Genomic DNA, 27,482 nt, shown 5'->3' with positions numbered 1-27,482 from the left:
AGTTGGGTACTTTAGACAGGTATACATTTTCTCGTTTAGTTAAAGTAAAGTATTCGAGTGACAAGAAACTAACATATGGTTACAGTGTCTCTACATGCTTCCCAAGTTGTCCTTCACAGCTACGATGCTTGCCGCTTGCCTCATTTGGGCCCATCTAGCGTCCCAGTCATAAATTCGAAGTCTGCGCTCAAGCGAGCTGTGCTTGACATTCATACTTCCCATTTTGAGCTCTCTACTTTTCGCATCCACTCAAACCTTTCTACAGCTTTTCTTTACATGCCAGGTAACGACTCGTCCATCTGCTTTCATCACTCAATACCATTTGTGCTACAGAAAAGATGTCCGAATCAAGAAACGCTTCTCGCATTTTTGCGCCTCCTATCCTCCAGATGGTCCCAGGCGCAACACCCAAGAGTTCCTCTTCGAGACCGATGCAAAGGACCTTACGAGATTTATCCACAACGCGAAGTTCAGTGGCAAGACAGACAAGAATATCGACAAAGAAGGATTCATATGTAACAATCCTCTAGTCGAGGAGATTGTTGTTTCTATCCATGGAGCTTGCAAAACCGATGAAACTCCTGATGCTGAAGGCGTAAGTCTCCTCTCTCATACACATTCGAGGCCCCCAAGATCACCGTCTAATCCAATGTCTAGGCATATGGAATATTCTTCAGCTCTGAATCGCCATACAACCATTCTTATTATCTCACGGAGACAGACAGCCATGGAAATCATGCCGTATGCTATATGCAATCAAACGTACCATTGAGATCGTCGAAGATAACCTGCTCTCCGAAACTTCCATCAAGAAACTCGTCATCAAACTCCATTTTCCCTACATGGTAGCTTGTCTGTCCGAGCATGTTTGGGATTGGGAGCAAAATGACTATCGAAATGTCGAACAACAGAATCGATTCCTCTTAAAGAACATCCACGACATGATCAAGGAGAACAACAGAGAAGGAAGACTTGAGATCAAGTTCTGGCTTGTCGATATATTTGAGAATTTGGATGTCCTTACGATGATGGCTCTTGGAGATGACAGTCCAAGCCCTCAAGAACCTCCTCCAAGATCAAATGTTGGTATCAAATTCAGATCTGCTGCTCTGTACTGGATGTACCATGCTCCCTCGGACTTTGCTGCACAGCAACTTTGCCGACGACTTGGCATTGCTCTCGAGTTTGGCACGAGTGACACTTTCACAGGCTTCACGGCACCGATTCGTCGGCTTGTCATCACGGGGGAAGATAGGGCCGAGAACTTTGCACGTTTGTTCGGAGATACCTGGGAGGAAGCTATCAAGACGGAATGGGACGAGATTCGAATGGATGTTCTTACTCGCAAGAAGCCGTATGCTGGAGGACTCCATAGGAATGAGAGCTGGAACATCATGGATGAAGGAGCTCCTTATTGTCGACCTAGACTCCCGACCGCTGAAGATAAGGATAAGATCGCGAAGTTGGATAAGAAGTTCCACTTGACTGGAGATGAGGTTTCGAGGCTTCATGTCGGTCGTGACAGCGGCATTGATTTCGAGCGCCAGATAGGTAAGAGTTCTCCAATCTAATTGATGGGATTATTGTTGACCTGTGGAAGCCTTGTACTACGAGTTGATGGGTTATTCGGGCGAATGAATATAGAGTGTGTTTGGCTGGAGCTCGCATTCTAAAGTGCACCATACAGTCTGAAAGGTGTGATGTGCAATTGAGAGTGCACTCATTCTATTTCGCACTCTCTGGAAAGGATACTTCAAAGTGCGAGTTCGAGCCAAACAAATTAGTATGAGCTCAACGATCCGTCTGTTTCCGAGATTTTGGATGTGGCAATGTGGGCAAGCAACAGGTAATGGGTGTGATGGGAAGGAATAAGACATAGCATTTTCACCAGTAAACAAGTGCAGGAAACGGAATCTTAGTTGTTTAGCGAATTCCCAGACAATATCAGAGGCAAAAGTGGTATCTCCGCGTCCCAGAACCGCAATTTACGCCAGAAGCAGTGACAACCATCAGCAAAACCCCACTGACCCCTTTTACCTTCTTCCCCTGATCACTTACTCACTTGCTTCCCCTCCTAGCCAACTCCTCCATAGTCTCAGAAACCCTGACAGGCTGCGGACCCCCAACAAACGAACCTAGAATCGGCATTCCCGTACTCAACCTCCTCATCTCCACCGGACTAGCCATCATCCCTCCTCCTCCAAAGGCGGCCCCAGAAATAGCCGGACCAGAACCCTTCCTACTATTTCTCCGCTCAAGAGCTTGCTTGTAATGATTGACCACCTCTTTCGCATGCTTATCATAACGTTGCATCTTAGATGAGTTGTCATCGATAAGGATCTTCATCTCCGCAGAAAGCGTGCCGAGAATCTGGCGTGAAGAACGAGTAGAAACCATATTGACATCGCCATTTCCTCCCAGTGGACTTGCAGGTGTAGTAAGTTCCGTGCCTGCCATCGTAACATCCGTCTGAACTGGAGGATTGCTGTCAAGTCTGACCTCGTACTCCGCACTCTTAGCACCTTTCTTGGCCAGGACTCTCATATTCGCAAACATGGCATCGATGTTCTTCTCCTTGACTTCTTTATCTTTTTCATCCTCTTCACCGTCGCTGTCGAGGGTGGAAAGTTCTTCTTTGGCTTTGGAGGCTAGTCTCTCTGCTCGTTGCTTGACTAGGAACATCATATTGCCCCTAACCCTCTCTTGCTGCACGCCCAGATTCTCGATGATCTTCTGTAACTTCTCGGTATCTTCTAGACTCTGGATCGGGACGGTGTTTTTCTCGGTAAATCCTGGAAACGGGAAGAAGATCGAGGGAGCGAGGCTGAATGACTTGTTTGTTTGTTAGCATCTCTTTAACCAATGACTATAACTGGAGACGCAAAGACAAGCAAGTGAGACGCGTGGATCACGTGGAATTCGCGCGTAATAAAGGGGTCGTGGGTCGTTAGGTTCTCACCTCGTCTTCGTCTGTTCTTCGCGAAATTGGCTCAGACATATTCTCTGTTTAGCCAGGCGAAGTGCCCAATCAAACGAACAGGTTTCCCAGCGGCGAAGCACTCGCCAATGTACGTCAGAAGAAGCGTCCCACAGGATGGCTCTCTTTTTTCGCCTCGGAGATGCTAGCTGGTGTTCGCAGTAGGAGGAAAGTTTGCTTAGATGCCCAGCTGGTTAGCTGCTTTTGGCGTCCTCAGGCTCCCGCGAGGAAGGCTGCAGGCAGCGAGGTCCAACCAACTAACCCCGCCAACGTCATGATTCTCGATTTCGTAGATCATAATTCCAAATTCGAGGATAAGGAGAATTTGGTTTCTGGGAATTGTGACGATAGGACTTTTCGGTAGAAAGGGTAGAGAACGGGAGGGTCGAGATCCGGTGTTATCATAGAGGTATAGCTGGTTCACCCCGCACTTTAGCTCTGTAGGAAGGGAGCTTGCGGGAATAAGTTGAAGAGAGAATGATGATGGATGGATGGATGGATGGGAGGATGAGAGGATGAGAGGGTATATATAGGGAAGATGTAACCGTCAAGGTTCTCGAAGTCTTGATTACTTTGCACGCTTTGGCATTTTATCATCTACGCTACGCTTCAATTGACCAATCATCAAAATGCCTGAAGGAGGATGTTTCTGCAACAAGGTGGGTTGATCCTTGATCTTTCAACCTGGACAGAGAGGGGTACAGCAAGTGGAAGACGTGGAGTGATATGTATGCTGATTACGTTCTACGTCTAGATCCGGTTGAGCTACACCGGCGAACTCAATGCTCATGCTCTATGCCACTGTTTAGACTGTAGAAAGATTGGAGGTTCCTCTTATTCCAACAACTTGATCGTCCCCGAACAGAACTTTAAGCTTCACTCTGGTATATCCTTCTTCTTCTCTATTATGCTCTGTTCCTAACATCCAATCTGCAGGCAAGCCCAAGGAGATATCCAAGACAGCCGATAGTGGAAAGACTATTGTATCCCACTTTTGTCCGGATTGCGGTACCACACTCTTTCGTACCGGTGAATCTTTTCCCGGTGCAGTCATCATCAAGGCGGGTGTTTTGGACGATCCAAATTTCCCGAGCCAGAATGTGCCCAAGGCTGAGCTCTTTGCTCCAGAGCGTATAGCCTGGATCCCAGCTATTGAGGGAGCTGCTCAGTTGCCTGGTATGCCACCTGCGTAAATTTCGGATGGTGGGGTTGTTCGAGACGGATGTACATAGCCATGAAACGAATAAAAAATTGTTCATATTGACTGTCGTGTGTCGAAGTGAACTCTTCGATGCGAAAGTTCATCTGAAGAGCCAATCTCCCCTTATTGTGCGCTAAAACTTCGACCGCAGTTCGAATGATGGTCCTCGAGATTGATCATCTGCTGTCGGACATTGACCGCATGGTGAAGTTGTCGAATATTCGGTTTCCTGGCAGACATCGTAATCAGGCATTGATCAATTGCCACGAGTGTCTCGTCTAAGATGTCGTGAGGTCGTTCATCTTGGAGGTAGTATCTTCCTCACATACTCCCTGCCAATCTTCAATCCCTCTCTCACCAAATCTTCAATCCTCCTGTCCTTCCTCTTCCTCAACCACAACAAGACAATGCCCAGCACCACCATATCCACCAGAAAGTGCCTCGCGACAATCCATATAAACCACGCCACCCACCTCCCAAAACTCCTCCTCTTCTTCCCCTGGTATTCTCTCCCGGTAGCAATCTGCTCTCTAAGCGCTGCAATCTCAGCTGTCATCTTGACCAACGCCTGCTCTACCGTTCTCCGCCATCTTTTGGTCTTCTTGTCTTTCTTTCCATCTTCGTTATATTCATCGTCGTCGTATTCGTCATATACATCTAATCGGCGCTCCGATTCCTGCTCCGCTTCGTCGTCTTGGGACATTGGACTGAGGACTCGCATGGGACCATCGTTTCCGGACAGGGGAGGTTGGAATTGGCGGGGTTGTGTGTTCGTGGTATAGGAAGGGACGCCGTGACGGCCAGGAGAGGAGCCAGAGGATGAGGCGCTGTTGTTTTTAATTTGGTCCCAGACGAATTCCAGTTCATCTACTAATGCTCTTGCATCTCTGTGATTTTGTCAGACTTTCTTCTTTCCTTAATCCCACTTTCCGCTTCAAAAGTCTCCCCCACCAGCCATCTCTGTACTTCCAAACAGATAGCGAAAGAAGACTTACGCAGTAGTACTGGCATACTTGTGCATCGTCTCAATCAAAGCCTCGATATACCTCCTCTTCGCCTCCGTCCTACTAATCCCCCGTTGCGCATCCCAGGCATCATATTTATCTCTATCCTTCTTTACATCTTCCGGCTCATGCTCACCTTCCCCCACACTTCCCGGCCGCTCCATAACCCCATCTACATCCCCCTCCATCGCTTGCTTGTAGAGGCCATAAAGTCGCAGACGGTCCGCAGGAGGCGGGCGAGAGGCGCCGGTCTTGGGAATCTTCTTCACGGTGTTCAGCGCGTGGACAAACACTCGATCTATCCCACCATCCACAATTAGCACACTCGCACAAAGTAAGGAGGACACGTGCGGGTAACCTACCCACAGAGTCCGCCATCTTATCAGCGTTTTCTTTGTTTGCTCACTCAGCAAACAGAATCGTGAGCCGAGGCCGCAGGGTTATCTATAAACATGACATATACAGAGAGAGGGCGTATGTGCAAATGAGGGAAGCAAGCAATTGTTTTTATTGTGTTGTGGGGAAGGGAAAATGGAAATTAATGGTTATGCGCATCATAGAGTCGCGTGTACTCTCTAAGATGTGATGGGGTTAAGTCGTGCCTCGGTGATGCAATTTTACAGGGGGTTGTCGTGTCGTGTCGGGTCGGAAGAGAGTTCTATCTTGTGAACAAAGTAATTATAGAACTAATGTTTGCTGATGTAGGTAATGGAAAATACCTGGAGATGTACCCTATAATGAGGGACTTTGAGAATAGTGAGCCACGAAGTTCTGAGATGCGGCTGTGATGTTGCTGATTTGACTTGCAGCATCTGAATCAGGGGTCTCGGTACGAGGGCTTGCATGTGAGGAACACTTAGATTCCGAGCTGTATTTCTGAGTCTCTAGAACTACGATAAGCAACAAAGCATAAATGTAAATTAAGACAGAGCCGTATATTTGACTGATGAGGCTTATATCACATTTTAAAAGTGCAAATTGTAACAAAGCTAAAGGGGAGAATTCACACAGAGCTGCCTATGTCACTATGATCACGAGCTGTAATCAAAGATCTTTACAACGATATGCAGCAATAGACAAGTATAGTATGAATAGAGTACGGGAGCCTCAGAAATGTACTTGTAGCTACTTGCAAAAGCGTACTTAGGAATACCAGTTCTTGTAAGTTCTGTTGTTTGTCATAGGGCGTGAAAAAAAGCCCAATTGGGGGTACCTAGCGTTCGTTGCATGTCGCAAAGTCTACGATAAACTGATTAGGACTAGTAGAGGTAATGTGGAGCGAAGGCCTATGACATTCACGAATAAGTAGCTACAAGAGTCATTTTGATAGCCATTAGAAGCTGCTCTCTGAATTCGATTTTGGAATTCTTATATAGCTTGCCTGAATACCACCATTTTATGCTTTACATATTCGGCCTAAGACCAGTGACAATTTATTGCTCATCCTACAAACAAATCGGACAATTTTGAGGGTATCATCTAACTACAAAAAACAATCTCAGACAGAGGTTGATGTACTTTCTTGCTGCTCTTCCAAAGCCTTCTTCTCCAACTCCATTTGTGCATCGAAGATCTTCTTCCTGTCAGTGTATACCTTCATCAGCTTCTTATTTTCCATTGCCTGCTCCGCAGCCTTGAATCCAGCTTCTTTCTTGCCCTTTCCCTTCCCAATGCCTAGCATTCTGTCTTTCTCACCCCAACCATCGAGGTACACTCCTACCGTGAACTCTGCGAGGTTCGTCTCTCTGGACTTTCGCTCAGGTGCTGCATCTCGGTATGTGATCTTGATGCCCTTCGACCCAAGCATTTTCTGCAATACTTCTTTGGGGTTCAGTATTACTCTCTCCGCCGATTTGATATCCTGAACTGGATCCACATTTCCTCGAAGTCGCCATAAAGGGCTGTCGAACTTCATGCCATTTCTCTCTTCATTGATGATGTCCTTTGCGATTGTCCGGCCCCATATTTCTTTCAGCCAGTCTGTAGCCCGCATCACCCCATTTTCTGGATCTGACAATATGACACCGGCCACATAAGCTTCGAAAATGTCGCCCATTATTTTTGTTTTTTCATGGCCTGCCGACATGTGCTCTGGTAAGATAGCCCGTTTGTCAAAGCCGTATTGATGCGAGTAGTTGGCCAGTGTAACGTTCTTGACCAGTTTTTCTCGGAACCGAGAACAATCTCCCGGGTTGGACGATGGAAACGTTTGAGCGATGAGGAGAGTTGCTGTGAGTTGGATATAAGCGTCGCCTATCCATTCGAGTCGCTCGTAGCTGAGGTCTGATGGCTTGCCGGCACTACAACCAATGTGTGTGAACGCGGACAGCTCAAGAGTCGGATCAAGAATTTTAGGTGCTGGAGGCAATGTTGTAGGTATTGTAGACGATTTCCAAGGTGTTAGATTCAAGACGGACAAGGTCTTCGGGATATTCTGATAGTCATGTGACATTGACATTCGTTGAGGCTGCGAAGCTGGAGGTGATATGACGGCAGATGCGTCTGTCTCTAGTTTCGTCTCCTTCAAATTGGTCCTCAAATCTATACATCTGTTGAGATTCTCTTCCCCAATTAGTTCCAAAGTTTCGTCCATGCCATCTTCGTCCAAAGCCTCGTTTAAGGCACGGATCAAATTTGCGATCTTCTGCCCTTTGCGTCCTTGGTCGAAGCTGTTCGCCCTGAGGGGAATATCCACACTAGTCTTTTCATAAGATTTGGCAAAGGGATTCTCTCGCTCGTGGGAATTCTGAAATATTGTCAGTTTGCGCTTCACTTCGATAGCGGGACAATGACCTTATGTTTTTTGTGCTTTGAGCTTCGTTCACCAGAGCCAGGGCTCTCTTGATGCTTTCGTTTAGCCTTGTTGAATAACTTCTGCATCTTGTATCGATACTTGCAATTATGATAGGAAATCGATGTTCTTGGAAAATGTTGTCTCAGTTTGCGATTTCATGGACTATTTGAGGGTGACGGCTTCGGGTAAATGTCGGCCCGCTTCTGCTGCAACTTTTCTGACCGCGCATCAACGTCGTCTCAGAGCAGCGACAGCGAGGTTTGAGAATCAAGCAGCACAATGGCTGTTCCACGTTCACGAATATTGGACTTGATGAAGGTATGCACTGGATCTACATTCGTGCGAGTGATTGAGCCTGTACTGACTGTGGCAGGTCCAATGTCGGATCTTTTCAACAACGTTCAATCCGGAAGGTCTTAGACTGGGAAATAAGATTCTGCGGCAAAGATTAAAGGGCCCAGCGTTGGCTTCATACTATCCACGAAAGGTTGCTACGATTCAAGATCTGCAGAAGCTATATCCGGAATTCGACGAGTTCATCGATGAGGCCGAGGAAGACCGGCTGGAGGGAATCAAGATGTTTGTGATTCTGCTGCTAGGCCATGGCACACACGCTGACATTCATGTAGTCTCAAGGCGAGAGGAAAGGGTGCCCCCAAGAAGAAGAGGACAGCGGAAGGTGAGAAGAGATTAGCAGCTAAAATCGGGCGTTCACTGACAATGGTACCACAGAATCGAAGAAGTTCAAGGGCAAGAAGAGGTAGATGGCCGGCATGGTGTAGAATGGAAGCGATGTACGAAATGTTGCATACTTGTAGGAATACTGGCGTTTGGTGGGTGCATGTCAGAGCACAAATCCGTTATGGGGTGTTCATGCTGCAGAAAGTCACTGTACAGAACAGACAGGAATGCAAGTATTTGGGTATCACATGCTTGCTGTCCCTCGAAGATTTATGGTCCTTCCATAATGTGTCGTATCAAATGGAAGGCCAACCCCCTCCTACTCGTCTCGTTCTTAAGTATTCCATTTGCCAGATAAGTACGAGATGCAGGCTCCTCTCTAGATTGCAACGTACTTTGAAGAAGTCCTCTACGTTGGGCGGATTTCTACACCATGTGAAAATCCGGCCTGGTATGTCTCCAAAAATTTATGAGAGCCATCTGTTGTCATATTCTTGTCCTGATCTCACATTTCTCGATTTGCCTAGAATGGAAATGGCCAAATCGGCCGACCAATGGCATCTTCGTGGTGATTCGAGGAAGGAAAGCGAAAGCGGCCGCATGCATTACTTCGATATTTCTTGAATGAAAGTAGTTGTTGTTCTTCCATGTTCTTTCATCCCAACTTCTACATTGTCCTGCGTTAAGTCACTTTCGAAACTCGTGATTCGACGGGGTACGCCAACACGTAAAGCCAACCTAAGTCGCGTTCTACTTCTTCAACACCCGCTCCTTCTCTCCTCCACACCACAGCCACCAAATTCTAACTTCGACTCGTCAGCAAGAACCAGCTCAACAGTCCTTCTTTCAGTGAAAGGACGCGCTGCTCAAGTGCACCTTCCATCTACTTTCCGTTGAGCTACGACTCGTATTTGACTTGTTTGATCTTCTCTTTCCTTCGTACATTTACAAATCCACCTACCACGTCGAAGCCATCTGCCAACATCTCCCTTCGACCAAAGCACAGCATCGTCTGCCAAGTTGAGCTTCGGATCTCTAGCATAGATTCGACAGGTTGATCATCATGTCGGCCTCAACTGGTTCTCCTACCATGCGTCGAGCTGCAGCTGGCAGAAGCATCTCTCAGGAGAATGCCGGTTCGCCTGACGAGAGCCTGATGGCCCGCCTGGTAAGTCACTCTTGTTCAAGTCTGTCCGACTTCGGCATCATGTCTTTAATTCACCTTTCGCTCCCAAAACCTCCCCTAAATCTGCCCACAATCCCAGAATTGTTCCGAACTTCAACAACTTGGGCACAGAGCACATTCCCTCTCACAATACAGATCTCCACAATCTCACACTCCTTTACAAAAGCATCTCCAAGATATCGATGATACTTATGTTTGTAACATACTGAGATTTTCCATTATAGGACAACACCTCAGCTTCATTGAAGAAGTCTGCCACAGCTCTGACCTCCAGCAAGCTTGGTAACCAGCTCGCCAATCAAACCGCCCCAAAGGTCAGTTGAACCACCATCTCCACACCGTTTCCCTTCGAAAGGCAATGCTAATGTTTGCAGAAGATGAAATTCGAGCACGAGTCTTCTGCCGCTGCCGAGGCCAACCCAATGGACAAGCTCCTAGCCAAGCTCTCTGAACAACAAGCTGTCCTTGCCAACCAACGAGAAGCTCTCAAGTCCTCCGAAGACAATATTGCCTTGGCTCGCACACTCGACTACATCCAAGCTACAAGCAGCTCGGTGCCCATCACCTCTGCCAACGAGAGCCAGAACGTCAGTGCCGCCCCTACTGCTCCTACAACCAGCCCTCCTAGCATTTCTGGAGAGGACCCTGCTGCACCAAATGCGGAGGAAGTTGCTCGCTTGAAGGCAGAACTTGAATTTGCCAAGGGTAAGATTGCTCTCATGGATGAAGAGCTGGCCCAGACCAGAATTACAAAGCATACTATCGACCAAGCCATTGGAGGTGCTTCCGAGGCCGACTTCCCTCTCAGCAGCCAAGTCGATGATCGTCTCAATCATCTTCCTCCAGTTGTCCGTCCTCAAATTCAACGTGACAATTCTTGGGCTGCTCAGGACGATGCTCGCTCTGATACTAGTGATGCACTCTCCGCTACTGGGTTCAATCGTGCTCGTGCTATCTGGAATGCAGGTGGTAAGCCCGGCTTCCCTGGCATGCAAGCTCCGATGCCTGCTCCCATGCCCAGCTTTGAGCAACCATCGGCCGCTCTTGCCTCTGCTCAATGGATGAGCCGTGGCTTTGGTCAACCCTTCGTCGACGCTGGTATGCAATACCCTGCTGCACCTCCAATGAATGCTTTCCGCAACGATCGTATGATGCCGGAGCCCGACCTGTTGATGCCTCAGCTCCCACGACGTAATCAACCTGGGGGTCGATTCAACAACCGAAGCAGTGCAAGCTCGTATCCTTACGCTAGTAGCAACAGCTCGTTTGATGGTTTCACTCCATCCACGACCCCTTATGGTTCTGTTGGAGGTTTGGCTCCTGGTGTCTCTGCCATGGGTGGTGCTATGACCATGAACATGAATGCTAGCATGGGCATGTATGGTGGATACCAAGCTCAATCGATTGGTACTCCCCTCTCCCCACATGCACCAGAGTTCACGTCTTCTGGATCAACATGGAAGAGCGAAGTAAGTACCTTCACATCTCTCTGTTACTGCACAATTTACTGACACTACTCTTAGACTGGTGTCACTGAAGGTACAACTTACATGCCCACTAGTGAGCCTCTCAACTATCGTCGTCTCCTCGACCGTACTGTCAGTTGCAACTGGAAGTACATTGTTGACAAGATCGTCTGCAACAATGACCAGCAGGCATCCATCTTCCTGCAACAGAAGCTCAAGGTTGGCACAACTGAGCAGAAGTATGAGATTGTTGAGGCCATCGTTGCTCAAGCCTACCCACTGATGGTCAACCGCTTTGGCAACTTCTTGGTTCAACGATGCTTCGAACATGGAACTCCTGAGCAGGTCATCAAGATCGCTGACGCCATTCGGGGAAACACTTTGAACTTGTCTATGGACGCTTTCGGCTGTCACGTTGTCCAGAAGGCATTTGACTCTGTCCCGGAAGACTACAAGGCCATCATGGTCCATGAACTTCTTCGTCGTATCCCTGAGACCGTTATTCACAGATATGCCTGTCACGTTTGGCAGAAACTTTTCGAGCTCCGCTGGACTGAGTCTCCCCCACAAATCATGAAGTTCGTCAATGAAGCTCTTCGTGGTATGTGGCATGAGGTAGCTCTTGGTGAGACAGGTAGCTTGGTGGTTCAGAACATCTTTGAGAACTGCCTCGAAGAAGACAAGGTATATATTTAATCTTCCTCTTGTTTGAGCTTCTGTTAACCTGTTCACAGCGCCCATGTATCGAAGAGGTCCTTGCCAGCATTGACATTGTTGCCCATGGCCAATTTGGCAATTGGTGCATTCAACACATTTGCGAGCACGGTGCCCCAGCTGATCGCAGCCGAGCCATTGACCATGTCATCCGATACGCCTCCGAGTACAGCATGGACCAGTTTGCTTCCAAGGTCGTTGAGAAGTGCCTCAAGATTGGTGGCCCCGATTTTCTCAGCCGATACCTTGACCGTGTCTGTGAAGGTCGTCATGATCGTCCACGCATCCCACTGATTGACATTGCCAGTGATCAGTACGGCAACTACCTCATTCAATACATCTTGACTCACTCCAATCCTCAACATCGTGAGCTTGTTGCCAGTCATATCCGAAAGCACATGGTATCTCTTCGTGGATCCAAGTTCGGCTCTCGTGTTGGTATGCTCTGCACTAACCCCGCTATCCAAACTCGTCCTGGTCCTGGCGTCGGTACTGCTATCGGTGTTCCTGCCCCTCGCATGGGTCCTCAACCAAACCCTCGCTTTGGTGGTGCTTATCGTTAGAAGCATCACTACGACATCTTGCATCGTTTGCTTTGTCATATTGCTCCTTGTGTCCTGGCTCGCATGATCTTACTTGACACCCATATCATGGACCTAGAATACGATACGACATATTCCAACGGGCTCTGTCTCTTGTTTGCTTATGGTCTTTCATATCTATGGATGTCTTCAATTGGCTCTACCACATCCTCTGAAAGTCACCTTAGGCGCTGTTAGTCTATCGTCTTGACTAAAATGGTGTCACCTGCGAAAGTCACCTGCAATATTTCCTTTCTGTTCTTTTCGATAACATTTTCTTCGGCACCTATCTCACCATTACGGATCATCCTACGCCGAAGAATTCTCGTTCTTCGGTGCCTTGGACATTTCATGGTTACGGTTTTGCATTTGGTTGGTCTGGCATGATCATCGTCGTCCTTGTGGCGTCTTTGCTATTACCATTCGACTGAGTGCTTTATAGCCTTGTGTGGATGTATACTTGCTTAGATTTGTTCAGTGTCGTTCGGATGCAGCGTTTTTGAGGAGGGGCTGTATTTATTCTGCTCTGGCAGGCATTAATGTGGTGGAGAGAAGGAATGTGCTTCTATAGTGCGATGTTTCTTCTTGCTCCTGCGTCTGTAGCCAAAACCAAACCAAAAGCTTTGTTATTTAGTCACTCTTTGAGAAATACAAGGGCTTCTGTAAAAACATAATGAGAACTGCTTGTGATGAATTTGCATACGACAGTTACCGCTAGGAGACCTAGGGATTATTTTGCTGTCACTCAAGCAAGAAAACGTGGATTGCTAATATGCTTGGATTCATTTTGAGGTAAAGATAGCTGATAAGCATCATAATGCAACGCAAAGTTCGATCCCAAAATATAAGTCAACGCCATGTATCATGCCATACTCGAGAGATAATATCTTCCCCACTCGTATCTTTCAGAGTAAACGCCATCCCTCGTAAACAATTAAGCACCGTTAATGATAAGTAAGAGCAGCAAGGAGGTTGCCACACTTTAAGGATGAACGCCCAACTCCGCATGACGTTAGACGCTCAAGCATCGGGGTACTCCTGCGAGATATGAATATCCCTGTGATCACCGAACAAGCCGCCAATCTTTCCATCAATCTGCTCTTGCGGAACATCCTTCTCCCACGGCTTTCGACGCTTCGGCAGGATTGGCTTGGTGGCGAGCTCTGGACACACAGTGGTGTGAATCTCCTTGATGCCTGGGATGGGTTTGCCAGAGGTGATGAGCTCGACGATTTCGGCGAAGGAGCGGGGGTAAGGTGCTGCCTTCGGGTCATCGATTTCGACGTCGGCTAAGTGGGAGGATGCCATGTTGTGGTTGTTATGGGGAGGTGGTGGAGGTGCCGAAGCTGACATAGTAGATGTCTCGGGCTTGGACATGAGATATTCTTTGTACTGGTTGAAGTCGATTGGGATGGATCGCTTGCGGGAGAGGTAGAAGCACTGAGCTCGGAGGGTGAGGTCGTGGATTTGGGAGGGTTGGGGATTTGGACCGAGGATTGCTGCAAGTCCGCCCTGGCGAGAACGTCAGCATTGCTCGTCTTTGTAGAACTCGAAGGTGAGTATATTGTGCCCTTGGCATGCTTGTACTCTTGCATTGAATGCCAGTGATGTCTCAAAGACTTCTCGACGTGCCGAGGCTGATAACAATTGTGAAAATGTCCTGACATACCTGGAATTCCTTATCCTTGTCCCAGGGATACTCCTCGAGCTCCTTGAAGATTTCAACAGACTGACCACTTGCGGTTGACTCCATGATGAAGGTTGAAAGTGGTGGAGTCTTCAGTGGTCTTGATGTCGTGTGTTTCGTTTGTTGTCGTTGATCAGTGAATAGTCCGGGTAAACTTCGGAGGGGAAGGCTGAACTCCAACCTAAGAGTCACTAGGCCAATCACGCTGTAGCCTATGCGAAGTTTGACTTCTCCAAGCCTTTTCGCTTTTTAGCTTGAACCGCAAAATACCACAAACTCCCTTCTTTCAATCCTCAATCGCCTTCTCCCTTACGTCCTCAGAACACAATCTTCTTTCGTGCGCGTCTTCACAATTGTTCTGGTGCCTTCCTTAACAAGCTTCCTTTTTACTCGATCGTGCGTTGGGCTGTGAGCTGGTCGCAATCACGGCACAATGACTGAATTCATAGGGTCAGTTGAGGCTGAAGCTCAGCTTTGAGGAGCGACGATGCTAACACGAGTACGACGATAGTGCGAGGATATCTCTAGTATCGCGGAGTGATATTAGGTATGGAAACGTGCTTGGCCAGCTTGTGAGGTTTGCGCTGACGGGTTCGCAGATATGTCGGTACGCTCCACGAGATCAATTCGAATGACTCGACTGTCGCACTCGAGAATGTCACGTCTTTCGGTACCGAGGGACGAAAGGCCAACCCAGAAGAAGAGATTCCACCTTCCGATAGCGTCTACGAGTATATTGTCTTCCGCGGTAGTGATGTGAAGGACTTGAGGGTCGAAGAGAAGCCAGCTGTCAATGAGAACAAGCCCCCACAGGTCCCGAATGATCCTGCTATCCTTGGAGTAAGTGCGAATATTACTGTGCGATGTCACTGAGCCGCGCGTTTGTGTCCAGCCCTTCCTGAGATGATGAAATATTTCGGATGTTAACTCATATTGTCTCCGAGAGCGCAAAACCGTGTGGAGATTTCCGTTGCCTTCCTTCTGATCTACAAGCTACATATATACAGCCTTTAAGCCTTTTGCAAACTTGTTGCTAACTCGTTGCGCAAATAGAGTGGTTCCCGTTCCCGTCCTACGCCTCAATCGCAAGCCCCTCCGCAGCAACAAAGAGGTCCACCGGGCCCACAAGGTCAACAGCAACAGCAAGGTCCTGGAGCTCCTCCCTTCGGTCAACACCCTCAGTATCCTCCTCACTTTTACCCACCGCCTGGCGGGTTTGGTCGTGGTGGACCTCCAGGACCTGGTGCTTTCCCGCCGATGCCCTATGGTGGCCCCCCACCAGGATGGTATGCCCCTCCAAATCAAGGATTTCCACCAGCTCCTTTCCCTCCATATGGCTATCAACAACAACAGTTTGGCGCTCCTGGACAATTCCAACAGCAACAGCAGCAACCACCTCATCAACCTCCTAAGCCTTCGCCGATCGGTCCTGGTGCGAATAAGCAAGCAAGCCCTGCCCCGCCCTCTGGTCAAGCTCCTGGTCAAGCTCCCGGTCAAGCCAATGAAAAGCAGGCTGAACCAAAGATCTCAGCTACCCCTGCCGCTGAAATGCCCGCTGCATCTGTGCCAAAGCCTCCTACTCCCAACAATGCGTCGAAGCCAACTGCAAGCCAAGTCCAAGCTGCTATTTCTCAACCAGCCAACTCTCAAGCTGCGCCGCCAACTGCCCCTAAGGCTGCCGCTCCAAAGGCCCCTGCTCCAGCATTGCCCAAGAACCGAGTTGTTATGCCTGCTGTACCACTACCAAGCGTGGCTGCTCCTAAGGCACCTCTTCAATCCCGAACCAGCAACACTGCCCTAACTGAACCTGCTGCGAAGCCAGTCGATCCTGCTGCTAGTTTGAGAGATGCCACCCAAGCTGCCACTGCCGCCGTCGCTGCAGCAATGGCTAAGCTCCCACCCCTCAACCAGACCAATGGTAGTGCTGTCGACAATCTGACCAGAAAGGTTAACGAGATGAGAGTGAACGATGCAGCTCGAGCCCCAAGAAACCCTGGAGGTACTGGATTCGCTCCCAGAGGAGGCCGTGGACCAAGAGGTGGTGGACGAAATATGAATCACAAGGTCGAGGTCCCGGAGGCAGATTTTGACTTTGCATCCGCAAATGCCAAATTCAACAAGCAGGATTTGGTCAAGGAAGCAAGTGCTAGCTCGCCGCTCGGAGAGACCGAATCAGTCGCTTCACCAACTGAAGTAGATACGCCATCGACTGGTTACAATAAGGCCACGTCGTTCTTTGATAACATCTCTTCCGAAGCCAAGGAGCGTGCTGAAGGTGCTGGCAACAGACCAGGTGGACGCGAATGGCGAGGCGAGGAGCAAAAGAAGAATGTGGAGACTTTTGGTCAAGGCAGCGTCGACAACGGCTACCGTGGAGGATATCGTGGTGGACGTGGACGAGGTCGTGGTCGCGGAAATTACCGTGGCCGAGGAACTTATGCAGGAAATGGCCAACCAGGTCAAGCACGTGGAGGTTATCGTAGCCGTGGAGATGCACAAGCAAGTGTATAATCCACCACATATGATATTGGAGATCCTGGGCGAAACGGACTTTCTTTGCTTGTATCAAAAGCTTCATTCAACGAATTCGCTATTTCGTAGGTCAAAAAGCAGCATCCGGATTACGACGATCTCTCTTATTGCAACTGGAAAACGGGGTGGAGAGTTGCTTTTCATGTTTTGAGTTTACTTTTCCTTTTTATTTGCGATTGTATCACCAAGATCACGGCGTCGAACGAAACGAGAAATTACGAATATGACCAGACAGTTTCTTGGCTGGGGAGCGAATTAGCGATTCCGATCATACGAATTGGACTGGGATAGTATATGCGGGGTTCTCATTTTGCTTATCTCTGAGGAGACTCGATCTCCAATGGTTGATATGATGGATGGAGTTGGGTGACAAGTGGGAAGATAGTAGATTGATCATCTACGTTGCTTTTATTGGTGGCATAGTATCATCAGTTTCCATTCCAGGGGCTGGGAGACATGATCATCAGGATGACCTAAAATGAAATCAGGATGGAGATAATGGGGATGGGTTTGTGGTGTTGGTAGAGTGCTAGATACTGCAGTACTCGCCAGAATGAAAAGCCTTCAAACCACTTTTTACTGATCCATGCTCAAAGCATCTTCGCTATCTACCTTGCAGCTATGGTGGCACGGTTCCTAAATTTACATCCATTTGAGGCTGCTTTGAAGCAAAACTACCAAAGATGTTCTCCGACTTTGCCCCACCGGGTGTGATAAACATATCTACGAAGGCGCGCGGCGTTGAAAACCGTCCATTTTTAAGTGAGCGGTTTGACTTAAATATACCACTATAAGATAGCTTGCCTTTTCCTTTAATTTAATAGATAAATAAATAAAAATCTAGTACCTGGAGTTGTATTGAAATTTCGATTTCTAAGAGGAAATGTTTTGATGTTCCTCACTATCTGAAAATCCTTGGAAAATGGACGGTTTTCAACGCCTCGCGCCTTCGTAGGTAAGCAACCTTGAACTTTGTCCCAGCTTCTCAACACTACCCCTGAATAACTCGCTTAGCTTCACGCCCTTTTACATAATCCGAATGACATTTCTTCCTCCTCAGCATTTCTAGTGTAGAATGACTCACCGGTACGACCTGTATAAATCTATATTTCCATCCCGAAATCTTGACGAAGTAGACACCTTCAACTTCCTAATTTCCCACTCAACTACTAAAATGGCCCTCTACCTCGCCCTCGCCAGAGAAGAGGACATACCGCTGATAGTCCCCATTCAATTCGCCGCCTTTCACCCCACAGATACCCTCCACCGCCTTATCTACCCCGCTCCCCACCCCGTCTCCCCCTCCGTCATCTCCTCCACCATCGCCCGCCATCTTAAGGCCTGGAGAACAGACCCTCACGTCACGTGGCTCGTTATAAAAGACCCCTCCATTAGAATCCTCGATCCCTCCTCTGGCCAGGAAACAGACCGTATCGTAGCAGCGGCGAAATGGATCATCTGGCCACCTGGTGAGCGAGAAGAAGGTATTCGTTGGCCAGAAGTGAAGGTAGATTGGATTTTTCCATCAGCTCCTGATGGGGAGAAGAATTTTGGACCGAACGGAGCGCCGGATGACGAAGAATATGTTTCTTGGGTGGTGGAGCAGGTTTATGGGAGGAGGGGGGAGAGGGTCGCTGGACCGGCGGTGCTGTTAGATTCTTGTTTTGTGGATCCGGAGTATCATAAAAGAGGGGCGGGAGGGATGCTGGTTAAGTGGGGAGTGGATAAGGCGGATGAGTTGGGTGTTAGGGGTTTTGTGGAGGCGAGTGCGAAGGGGAGGAGACTTTATGAGAGTCAGGGGTTTAGGGAAATTGAAGATGTGAAGTTGAGGGGTGGGGAGGTGAGGGCGAGTTGGGAGACGTATGGTGAGGTTGAGTATTGGTTTATGGAGAGGTAGGTGACGAAGTGGAAGGGAAGCTAAGGATGGCTGGGATGTGAGAGGAAGGTAAATTGAGCTGTGGAAGAAGGTAGAGGTCACAATAGCTTTGGCGAGCCGATAGTGATAGAACAAAATGAACATTTTGATCAAAACAATTAGAAAGACTGTTCGACCGTCATCCTCCATAAACGCTCAACATATGTTAACGAGAACAACGGAGGGGTCGTTATTTTCTACTAACTTGTCAAGTTCTTCAGTAGGCAGACGAGGTTTGGGAGGAACTTTGACATAGAGGTCCACGACCTCACCGACAAGCTCAAGGTACTTGCCCCCGCTCGGCCGACGGAAAATGAAAAGAATATCAGCACCGTGAAGCATCCACACCTCATCACCCTCTTTAGCCGATCCCATCGTTCGTATCTCCCCAAGTCCATCCGAGATAAAACGCTGGGGCCGCCTTCCAAAAGTTTCACGTCCTAGGAATTCGTGGAAAATCCCACGTACTTGAAGGATGCGATGTCTTCGAGCAGTCGCGTCGGTTTGGAATGAGAAGATCATCTTTGTCTCAAACGAGGGCCTCTGCTTCTCGAAACGTCTCAAAATAGAGAACCCCTGCTTATTACGCCAATCTGGTACCCAAGAAGGTAGTTCATGATCTACCGGAAGCCTTTTGAGCCTGCGAGATGGGCGGCGAGTCCGGTAGGCTGTTTCGAGTATATCCAAGTTGCGGTTGTAAGATATGACTTTACATGCTAATTGTCGGAAAACGCCTTGGATGGTAATACCTGGTCCATACTCGGGATAGACACCATAACTGTGAGCACTGAATCCGAAAAGGGCATACACTAGATCTCTAGAGTCTGAGGCCTCGCAAAGATAGGCGCCGCGGAGATTGCGTAACAGATCTGCGAATTGTCCTGGTTGGGATTCAAACTCAACTTTAGCTTCAAGTAATCCAACCGCACGATCGACAGCTTCGAAGAACTCAGTGGGGGCTACACTGAAGAGACAAACCTGGCAGTCACCCCAGCAACTTCCAGATTGACTGGAACGGCGATGAAATTCCGGCGGTGACATATTGCAGCCCCAGGCTCCACCGTGATAAATCATGATGAGATCTGCCATTGTTTTCCAACGAATGGACTCAAAAGAGGCCAAAAAGTAGGCTTGGGGAGAGCGAATGAATTCCTGACGAACCCACGCTCGTGATCACCAGGGACTGGTCAACACCGTCCTAATAAAAGCATCCCATCCAAGGTGAAAGTCTTCGTTGTCCCATTTGGCCACAAAAAACTCACGAAGTCGTATGTTATCATCGTAGATTTCATACCCTGGTGGGGACTCTTGTGAGAATTTGTGCTCCAATAGATGAATGCGTGAGAGACGGAGGAACCAGTCAATGCCTCCAGCAGGATCATGCTTAGACGACAAACATACAAGCACTTGCGACGCGAGGGCGTATATATCTCCCATGAGGCTGACTTGCTGCGAGCGCTCCTCGTGGTCACTTTGGTTGATGCAAATCTGATCTGCCCAAAGGAGAAGTTCTTGCTTGTCGTACTTGTCTTTCCAGAAGTGACGAGCTTGTCGGAGGGCATGGCCCAGGTTGCAAAAGGCGTTGAAATCGATGCCGTTAACATTTACACGCTCGACTTTCTTAGGATCTCCAGCACAGTACGAGATAGTGGTGTAACTGTCCTTGTTGGCCGGGAGTGAGACGTTGTTGAGAAGGTCACAACTAATGGGAGCGCTGTCGTCCTCGTCTGGGTTGAGTGGTTTTATTCGGAGGAGGCGGATGCTATTCTCATCTAATTTTGAATAGTGGAACTTTGTGTAGAAGTCGTTGTTATGTGGCGAGTAGAAGTTGTTATATTTGACCTGTTGCAATTGGACGTCATCTTTCATCGGTGGAGAGAGCCTTGTGATGGGATCCGCTTGAACAAGTGAGGAAGTTTCATCCATGATATGAACAGGAACGAGGTTGTGGTAGAAAATGTGTTTAGCCTTAGATGACACTACCAGAATCGTGGTGTTGCAAATGACAGGCTGTGGGTGTCGAGATAAGGTGTGCCTGGATGAGGCTGAATAATTCTGGTCACGTGCGGCAGGATGAACTTGCTGTCAGGTACCTGTAGGTCTTGTCTTTTCGTATTCCAATCTACGAACTACACGAGCATTGCATAGCTCGATCAAATTTCGGCACATCGCCACAAAATCTCTCCTCTTCTTTCTCGTCCCATCCCCAGCTCTCTTCGAAAGGATTGAGGGCCATGTGCATGATTCTGTCCAGAATCTCTCTTTCGCCCCCTTTCTCCACCCTCTTGATGAGTTCATCCAGAATCCATGATTTCGGAATAAACTTTGGATTAACTTTCTTCATCTCTACTTGTCTTGCTTCATCTTCTCCATTAGGTCCCCAATCCTCATAGACTCTCGTACTCCATTTCTCGAGCCAATTACCAATTCGCTTCCGCGCTGACTCTTCGTTGTTGTTGATGCCAGTCACACCTTCGTGGTGGAAGAATACGCCTGCTGCTGACTTTCTCTGCTCTTCGGTCTCGAGGTCTCCAATTTTCAGGTTACTCAATTTCCGGAAGAATTGGTTGAAGTCTAGCTCCAATTCTTCCATCGTGTCCAAGAGCTCACTGAACAGATTTTCAAAATCTGATTCCTTGTGTGTCTTTAAGCCAAGTCTCGCTGTCATAAGACGCTTGTATTCTTCTAAGAACACGGCTTTGTACTCTTCTCCAGCTCGCGTGATGAGTGCTTCAGCTCGAGAGACTAGATCATCTGCATCTTCTTGTCGGATACCTTTCTCCACGAACTCTTCCTTGTCGATATTGGCACCAACGCCGATCAGCTCGCCAAGAGACTCTCCTAATCGGACCAAGTTCCACCAGATGATCGTTGGTTGGTTGCGGTAGGAGTATCGGAGCATATGATCGTCGTGGTTCGGAGTGTAATTGGGATCGAAGTTGTCTAAGAAAGCAAATGGTCCAAAGTCGATGGACAGCCCAAAAATGGATGTATTGTCTGTGTTGAGAACTCCGTTTGTAAAGGCATATGCTTGCCAGGCTGCCACAGTCTTTGCATTCCGACGGACAATCTCTCGATATAAGCGAGTGACACGATTCTCTTCGAGGCCTGCTGGTCCTTGAATCTCGTCTTTCCCAACTCCAGTTTTGAGAGGTCGTGCATCCTTGCCGTCTTCTGAAGGGTTCCTTTCTGGCAATGACTCCCAGCCATCAAATACATTTTCTGCAATATATGTTGTCAACTGCCGGATCATGTCTCGTTCGCCACGTGCTCTCAGGATGTCGAATGTTCCTATTCGCAACCAAGATTGAGCAAATCGAGCAACAATAGCTCCCGGCTCGATAGTCTCTCTCCGGACCTTCGAACGTGGCAGCAATGTCAAAGATAGCGCTCGAGTGGTCGGTATCCTTAATGCATTCAAAGCTTCTGATACAACAAATTCTCTTATGCTCGACCTCAGGACTGCCTTTCCATCTGCGAACCTAGAGTAGGGTGTAATACCAGCTCCCTTCAATTGTAATTCGTATCTAGTCTTCGTAGTCGGGTTCGTCGTTTCGAATAAGGATATCGCTCTACCATCACCCAATTGACCAGCCCAAGACCCAAATTGCCATCCACCATAACATTGTGCCCAAGGATATCCACCCTCTTCTTTCTCTGCGTCCCATCCCATCAGTTTGTTGCCTGCAACTAGCTGTTTAAAGTCTTCTGTCTTCTCCTCTCCTTCTTTGATCCCAAGATCTCGCATCCCAGCTAGACTAATCCCCAATAATTCAGGTTCCTGAGCTTCTTCGGGTCGTACCCATGTGTACAACGCTCCCTTCACCTGCCGAGGCTCAATGTCTTGACGAGGAGTCTTGTGCGAGGCAGCTGGTGTAGGAAACTTCGGGTCTGCGGGCAACGAGGAGGTGAAAGTCCATGATTTCGGAAGGTCTGCTAGGGTTGAGCCTTCGTATGAGCTGCCATTTGAAGGCTTGCCGTTCGAGAGATGAGCTGCCATTTGAGCGAGTCGCATGCGGGGTACCTGTGGTCGTGAGAGAAGTTTGGAAAGCATAAACAATGAAGCTTAACCTGTATCTCTATGCAAGGAGAGATGGGTATCACAGGAGAAATTAAAAAAAAAAAAAAGGTGAAAAGAGCTAAGGAAAGAAGTTTCTTGTGTGACAGGTCGGGAATAATGTTTCCAACTGCTGACTGACGTTGAGAGTCTCGGCTTTCGAAAGCTTCAAGTGGCAAATGCATTCTGCCGGGCGGTGAACGAAATTGATGACGAATGTGGGGGTCTCTTTCACATCAGAAGTGGGACATTCTGCGAGTGTTCAGTTGACATGGGACATTCTGAATAACAATGATTCTTTCCTTCTCATGACTATTTTATTGAGGAGTTTAAGATCAACAATTCTTCCAACATCAAGACCACTTTTCCTTCATTTTAAAAGTCTCTACCCAAGAAGTGCTCCACTTACTAAAGGAGCCATGAATTCAACCACGGCGTCTTATCAAAGCTCCCACTCTCACGAGGACGGCAATTCTGGCACACCTCCTAAACAGATGGGTGCAATTCAAAATCTTAAGCTGAACGATGGAAATGAGATTCCAATGGTAAGTAACAAGAGCTTCAATTCCAGCCTACCACTAAGCAGTCTATATAGCTTGGATATGGCCTTGGTACCGCTCGATACAAGCCGGATCCCAATTCACCAGATGACCCAGAATTGGTGAAGACTGTAGTAATGGCTATCAAAGCTGGATATTACCATTTGGACGGAGCCGAGGGTTCGTGTTACCCCTTTTTGTCGCTTGGTGCTTAGTGCTGACGGTCCTAAAGTGTACGGGAATGAGAAGGAACTTGGAACAGCTATCAAAGAAGCTGGTATTCCTCGCGAGAAGCTCTATGTGACGACCAAAATCTCAGGAACAAAAGTCCAAAATACACAAGAAGCTTTCGAACTTTCTCTCAAGAAGCTCGGGCTCGATTATGTCGACCAGTACCTAATTCACGCACCATACTTCGCCAAGTCTGATGCCGACTTGCAAGCCAAATGGGCTGACATGGAAGCTATCCATGCTTCGGGAAAGACAAAGAGCATTGGAGTTTCCAACTTCTTGAAGCCTGAATTGGAAGCTATTCTCAAGACTGCCAAGGTCGTCCCGGCTATCAACCAAATCGAATATCATCCGTATCTGCAGCATGGGGACCTTGTTGATTTCCACCGGAAGCACAAAATCGCTACATCCGCGTATGGTCCTCTGACTGCTGCTGTCAGGGCAAAGCCAGGACCACTAGATGGAACGTATGATCAACTGGCCAGGAAGTATGGAGTCACACCAGGAGAGATCGCGTTGAGATGGGTCATTGACCAAGGGATTGTAGCTTTGACCACGAGTGGGAGTGAGCAAAGGTTGAAAGGGTATCAAAAGGTTGCTCAATTCAAGTTGACGCCAAAGGAAGTTGAAGAGATTGCAGAGCTTGGTAAACAGAAGCATTACAGGGGCTTCTGGAAGGACAAATTCGCTCCCGATGATCGATCCTAAGTCGAAACATGTAAATCCTTATCGGAGGATATATCGACAAAACATTGGCGATGACGAGGTGTGTAGAGTAAGATTAGCCCTTAGCTCTCATTCAAAGTCTTTCCTCCGATCAGGACTATTGCCTAGCTATGGTACAGCCTTGTCCTTAGCTCAGGCACAAATTCCCGCTAAAACTTTTTGTCTATATGGATTTAATTAAGCACTTTTTGTTCTGTCGCTTCAAAAACCACCTCGGGGAGTGGTTTTCTACGGATTCACCTCAGAGCTTTGGGTTCTGGGCTGGCCTGAGTTTTTGCCGTTTTCTGTCTTTTCTAGTCCCGAATTCTGTTTGAAGTATTTGACTAGGTCACTACCTTTTTTTTCTCTTGCATGGTAATTTTTTTTTCTGATATTCTTTGCCTCGCATTTTGACAACCTCGCTTAGCTTACCTGATCTCTATTCCATCATCTTCCATGCTTGACATCACACGCACTTTTTTGATTTGGCCTATATGTCGATGCATCTCCTTTCTTGTTAGAGAATGCGTTGCTAGTTTCTTGTCTGATTCAATTACTCTGATACTGATCTCTATGCCATCTATACATCCCACCAACTCTCATGCAAGTCTTTCAAATCTACCTTTTCTGGAACTTTCAGATACGACGTCAGGTCAGCGACAGGCTGGAGCTGTTTGCTCGTCCATCCATTTTCCCAATACGCAAAGCGATTCTTACTCCCATTAGGTGACCTCAACTGATATTCGAAATCTTCCCATCGCGGAGACCGACGGATGAAGTTCACGTGAGCTGCGCTTCCAGGCCAGAGACCATGGATTCGGCCACCGGGTATCCCTCCTATGACACAAAGTAAGGTACAATCTCCCAACATATGATTGGAGACTTACCATTTGCCCAGGAGCTGCAGTTCTCGCTCAGAACAGTCTTGAGGAAGAACGCATCGCAAAATTCAACGAAGTCATCGGCTGCTCCCTTCTTCGGGACCACGGTCTTGATTCCTTCGCCGCTGATCTTCCGCAGAAGACGTGCGATATGAGTCACTTGGTTCTCTACACTGTTTGGAAGGGTACCTGAAGCGCCGGAGGTGTTGGGACCATGGATGAAGAAGAGGTTTGGAAAACCTGGTGTCGCAAGTCCGAGGTACGAATACGGGAACCCAAATTCGCCGTCAGGCTTCCAAGCCTTTGACAAGTCAATACCTCCTGAAACAACTGAAAATGGTGTGGCGTAGTCGATGTTCGCTCCAGTTGAACAGATAATCGCATCAACAGGTCGATGTATCCCGTCCTCAGTCTCGATTCCCGTCTTTGTGAATCGCTTTATCGGTGTCCGAATAAAACTCACATTGTCCTTACTCAGAGCTTCCAGATATCCGGGTCCAGGCGTTAGTCTTCTACAATGGGGCGAAAATTCGGGCAAGATATCGTCCAGCAACTCAGGCTTCTCCTCTAGCCTCTTCTTCATTATCGCCTTGAACTCCTCCCTTGCATTCTTATTTTCGTCCGAATCTTTGAATAAAGCAGCAAATCTCCTCCAATACGTCTCTTCAACTCCTTTCCTGTACGTCAAATATTTCTCGGGATCCTCCAAGTCTTTCAGTTGTTCTGCACTGAATAGAATCGGTTCAGCTTTCCGCTCATGGCCAGCAAATGATCCTGCGATCCAGGTCTTGGATCGTGCGTAGTGGTCGAGATGCTTGACTACCTTTTGGAGTTCCGGCACGACTTGAATACCGCTTGCTCCGTTACCTATTACAGCTACGGTCTTGCCTTTGGGGTCAAAGCTCGGATCCCAGTTTGACGAGTGTCGGAGGTGACCTTCGTACTCGTTGATTCCAGGGTAGTTAGGAAGTTTCCAGGCATTGAAACGACCAATAGCAGTAACTAAGATGTCGAACCTCTCTTCCACAGATACCTACGTATTGAAATCTTGGACTTTTAATACCCATTGTGTAGCTGTAGGGTCCCATTCTGCTTGCGATATCTTTTTCTTGAATTGGATATACTTGTACACGCCGTGCTTCTTGACTACGTTTTGCCAGTAAGCTCGGATCTCTGCTCCTTGGGCAAATTCTTCTGTCCATTGTGTGTTGGGGGCAAATGAGCTTTGGTAGACGTTTGCTGGGATGTCGCAGCGGACTCCGGGATCTAGAGTATATGAGAATTGTCTCCATTGTTAGAAGGGAGTGGAACTGACATATATTTTCAAACCATGTCCCACCCTATCTACAATAAGTCGGCATTCTTGACATACTGAAATGTGTCACTTACCACATCAGCATTCTTCTCGAAAATTGTCAGGTCAATTCCTGGGACTTTTGCAGGCAGAAGTACTCCAGCTATGACTCCAGAAATGCCAGCACCAATTACAGCAACCTGCTCAAAGTTTAGCAACTAACCGTTCTTCTCAGATTTCGTGCTTACCTTCAGAGACCGAACGGCATCACCTGGATGGTCTTCTAGTTCAAATTTCGGCCTTTCATTGTGGCTTGGAGTCGAACCCAAGTGTCGAGAAAGGCTTTCCAGCCTCTGTTTTGCGTTTGTAGCCATCTTCCTTTCCACATAAAATGTTCATCTGAGTTTTCGCTCGATACTGGTTTAGTGGTATCGCTACATTTTCAACCATCTTCAAGAGTGGGCATTAGCTGTTGCTTTGCGGCTCGGAGGGTGCAATTATCAATCGCCATAAACGGCATATATGATGCCATCTTCATCATAGCCAACAGTGGATTTTTACTTGGCCGTGTGGACCTTATTTGGATTATAAATATTTATGTCCATTCCTGTCTGATTATCTTATCGCCGTGCATTTGCAGTTTTGTGTCAAGCGATGTCGTTATTGCGGGGTAATCTGAGGTCAGACTCCACATATATTGCGAGTGCACATCTTGGGACTTTCACCTGCATATCCTATTGAAGTGTAATCATAAGTCTTATCAGTAAGCTTCTTGACCGGAATAATGGCCGAATTGAGGGCAGTTATCTATGACAGGCTCCACAATCTGCGAGCCCGTCTAGCTCTTGTGCAGCTACTGTCACATTAGACTTTCTGTGGCAACCTCTCGTCTCACTTATGGCAGTCTAGATTCATGTAATTTCAAGCCATAATTACCAGCAATTAATCGCTTAGCATCGGTTAGGCGTGGGATATCTCCGACAGCAGTTCGTAACGGATGCATGCCAAGCATCAACTGGCTTGGATTTGAAGAAGAA

The 27,482-nt window shown here is 47.8% G+C and overlaps 15 protein-coding genes across 15 annotated transcripts; 7 read left to right on the top strand and 8 right to left on the bottom strand.

Annotated features, from left to right (window-relative positions):
• Positions 1 to 662: 662 nt before the first annotated feature.
• On the top strand, positions 663 to 1,954 carry LY89DRAFT_320175 (uncharacterized protein). The gene is made up of 2 exons (XM_018206707.1): positions 663 to 1,551; positions 1,601 to 1,954. The coding sequence occupies exons 1-2, from the start codon at positions 744 to 746 to the stop codon at positions 1,636 to 1,638; spliced, it is 846 nt and encodes a 281-aa protein (XP_018063477.1). The 5' UTR covers positions 663 to 743; the 3' UTR covers positions 1,639 to 1,954.
• LY89DRAFT_788519 (uncharacterized protein) lies at positions 1,906 to 3,462 on the bottom strand. Its single transcript, XM_018223175.1, has 2 exons — positions 2,960 to 3,462; positions 1,906 to 2,832 (listed from the first exon to the last, which is right to left on the bottom strand). Exons 1-2 carry the CDS (start codon positions 2,996 to 2,998, stop codon positions 2,059 to 2,061), a joined length of 813 nt encoding a protein of 270 aa, XP_018063476.1. The 5' UTR covers positions 2,999 to 3,462; the 3' UTR covers positions 1,906 to 2,058.
• Positions 3,463 to 3,606: 144 nt separating this feature from the next.
• Positions 3,607 to 4,170, top strand: LY89DRAFT_598786 (uncharacterized protein; the record flags this gene model as incomplete). The annotated part of the gene is made up of 3 exons (XM_018210059.1): positions 3,607 to 3,636; positions 3,732 to 3,891; positions 3,914 to 4,170. The coding sequence occupies 3 exons, from the start codon at positions 3,607 to 3,609 to the stop codon at positions 4,168 to 4,170; spliced, it is 447 nt and encodes a 148-aa protein (XP_018063475.1).
• Positions 4,171 to 4,356: 186 nt separating this feature from the next.
• On the bottom strand, positions 4,357 to 5,737 carry LY89DRAFT_320142 (acyl-CoA binding protein). Its single transcript, XM_018206706.1, has 3 exons — positions 5,545 to 5,737; positions 5,174 to 5,480; positions 4,357 to 5,065 (listed from the first exon to the last, which is right to left on the bottom strand). The coding sequence occupies exons 1-3, from the start codon at positions 5,558 to 5,560 to the stop codon at positions 4,477 to 4,479; spliced, it is 912 nt and encodes a 303-aa protein (XP_018063474.1). The 5' UTR covers positions 5,561 to 5,737; the 3' UTR covers positions 4,357 to 4,476.
• Positions 5,738 to 6,529: 792 nt separating this feature from the next.
• Positions 6,530 to 8,097, bottom strand: LY89DRAFT_724637 (ribonuclease III). Its single transcript, XM_018218917.1, has 2 exons — positions 7,976 to 8,097; positions 6,530 to 7,928 (listed from the first exon to the last, which is right to left on the bottom strand). The coding sequence occupies exons 1-2, from the start codon at positions 8,060 to 8,062 to the stop codon at positions 6,681 to 6,683; spliced, it is 1,335 nt and encodes a 444-aa protein (XP_018063473.1). The 5' UTR covers positions 8,063 to 8,097; the 3' UTR covers positions 6,530 to 6,680.
• Positions 8,098 to 8,255: 158 nt separating this feature from the next.
• Positions 8,256 to 8,740, top strand: LY89DRAFT_676482 (uncharacterized protein; the record flags this gene model as incomplete). Its single annotated transcript, XM_018213587.1, has 4 exons — positions 8,256 to 8,294; positions 8,350 to 8,555; positions 8,606 to 8,655; positions 8,709 to 8,740. The coding sequence occupies 4 exons, from the start codon at positions 8,256 to 8,258 to the stop codon at positions 8,738 to 8,740; spliced, it is 327 nt and encodes a 108-aa protein (XP_018063472.1).
• Positions 8,741 to 9,720: 980 nt separating this feature from the next.
• Positions 9,721 to 12,586, top strand: LY89DRAFT_676481 (pumilio-family RNA binding repeat protein-like protein; the record flags this gene model as incomplete). The annotated part of the gene is made up of 5 exons (XM_018213586.1): positions 9,721 to 9,825; positions 10,068 to 10,157; positions 10,221 to 11,312; positions 11,367 to 11,993; positions 12,044 to 12,586. The coding sequence occupies 5 exons, from the start codon at positions 9,721 to 9,723 to the stop codon at positions 12,584 to 12,586; spliced, it is 2,457 nt and encodes an 818-aa protein (XP_018063471.1).
• Positions 12,587 to 13,365: 779 nt separating this feature from the next.
• On the bottom strand, positions 13,366 to 14,420 carry LY89DRAFT_724634 (uncharacterized protein). Its single transcript, XM_018218916.1, has 2 exons — positions 14,274 to 14,420; positions 13,366 to 14,116 (listed from the first exon to the last, which is right to left on the bottom strand). Exons 1-2 carry the CDS (start codon positions 14,355 to 14,357, stop codon positions 13,625 to 13,627), a joined length of 576 nt encoding a protein of 191 aa, XP_018063470.1. The 5' UTR covers positions 14,358 to 14,420; the 3' UTR covers positions 13,366 to 13,624.
• Positions 14,421 to 14,724: 304 nt separating this feature from the next.
• LY89DRAFT_741408 (uncharacterized protein) lies at positions 14,725 to 16,802 on the top strand (the record flags this gene model as incomplete). The annotated part of the gene is made up of 4 exons (XM_018220707.1): positions 14,725 to 14,741; positions 14,803 to 14,838; positions 14,891 to 15,131; positions 15,345 to 16,802. The coding sequence occupies 4 exons, from the start codon at positions 14,725 to 14,727 to the stop codon at positions 16,800 to 16,802; spliced, it is 1,752 nt and encodes a 583-aa protein (XP_018063469.1).
• A 1,113-nt stretch (positions 16,803 to 17,915) lies between these two features.
• Positions 17,916 to 18,832, top strand: LY89DRAFT_690644 (uncharacterized protein). The gene has a single exon (XM_018216135.1). The coding sequence runs from the start codon at positions 17,998 to 18,000 to the stop codon at positions 18,718 to 18,720; it is 723 nt and encodes a 240-aa protein (XP_018063468.1). The 5' UTR covers positions 17,916 to 17,997; the 3' UTR covers positions 18,721 to 18,832.
• Positions 18,833 to 18,894: 62 nt separating this feature from the next.
• On the bottom strand, positions 18,895 to 19,827 carry LY89DRAFT_741406 (uncharacterized protein; the record flags this gene model as incomplete). The annotated part of the gene is made up of 1 exon (XM_018220706.1): positions 18,895 to 19,827. The coding sequence occupies one exon, from the start codon at positions 19,825 to 19,827 to the stop codon at positions 18,895 to 18,897; it is 933 nt and encodes a 310-aa protein (XP_018063467.1).
• An 84-nt stretch (positions 19,828 to 19,911) lies between these two features.
• LY89DRAFT_741405 (uncharacterized protein) lies at positions 19,912 to 20,664 on the bottom strand (the record flags this gene model as incomplete). Its single annotated transcript, XM_018220705.1, has 1 exon — positions 19,912 to 20,664. One exon carries the CDS (start codon positions 20,662 to 20,664, stop codon positions 19,912 to 19,914), a length of 753 nt encoding a protein of 250 aa, XP_018063466.1.
• Positions 20,665 to 20,860: 196 nt separating this feature from the next.
• LY89DRAFT_701579 (UPF0061-domain-containing protein) lies at positions 20,861 to 22,753 on the bottom strand (the record flags this gene model as incomplete). The annotated part of the gene is made up of 1 exon (XM_018217210.1): positions 20,861 to 22,753. The coding sequence occupies one exon, from the start codon at positions 22,751 to 22,753 to the stop codon at positions 20,861 to 20,863; it is 1,893 nt and encodes a 630-aa protein (XP_018063465.1).
• A 379-nt stretch (positions 22,754 to 23,132) lies between these two features.
• Positions 23,133 to 24,581, top strand: LY89DRAFT_724630 (putative NAD/NADP-dependent indole-3-acetaldehyde reductase). The gene is made up of 3 exons (XM_018218915.1): positions 23,133 to 23,340; positions 23,391 to 23,514; positions 23,567 to 24,581. Exons 1-3 carry the CDS (start codon positions 23,215 to 23,217, stop codon positions 24,271 to 24,273), a joined length of 957 nt encoding a protein of 318 aa, XP_018063464.1. The 5' UTR covers positions 23,133 to 23,214; the 3' UTR covers positions 24,274 to 24,581.
• A 231-nt stretch (positions 24,582 to 24,812) lies between these two features.
• Positions 24,813 to 26,819, bottom strand: LY89DRAFT_763712 (FAD/NAD(P)-binding domain-containing protein; the record flags this gene model as incomplete). Its single annotated transcript, XM_018221606.1, has 6 exons — positions 24,813 to 25,107; positions 25,158 to 26,184; positions 26,215 to 26,417; positions 26,467 to 26,491; positions 26,541 to 26,645; positions 26,694 to 26,819. 6 exons carry the CDS (start codon positions 26,817 to 26,819, stop codon positions 24,851 to 24,853), a joined length of 1,743 nt encoding a protein of 580 aa, XP_018063463.1. The 3' UTR covers positions 24,813 to 24,850.
• Positions 26,820 to 27,482: the final 663 nt, after the last annotated feature.

The sequence above is a fragment of the Mollisia scopiformis genome (genome assembly GCF_001500285.1).
Source record: "Mollisia scopiformis unplaced genomic scaffold LY89scaffold_30, whole genome shotgun sequence".
NCBI classification, from domain to species: domain Eukaryota; kingdom Fungi; phylum Ascomycota; class Leotiomycetes; order Helotiales; family Mollisiaceae; genus Mollisia; species Mollisia scopiformis.
The sequence above is the reverse complement of the archived record's forward strand: the minus strand, read 5'-3'. Positions and strand labels throughout refer to the sequence as shown.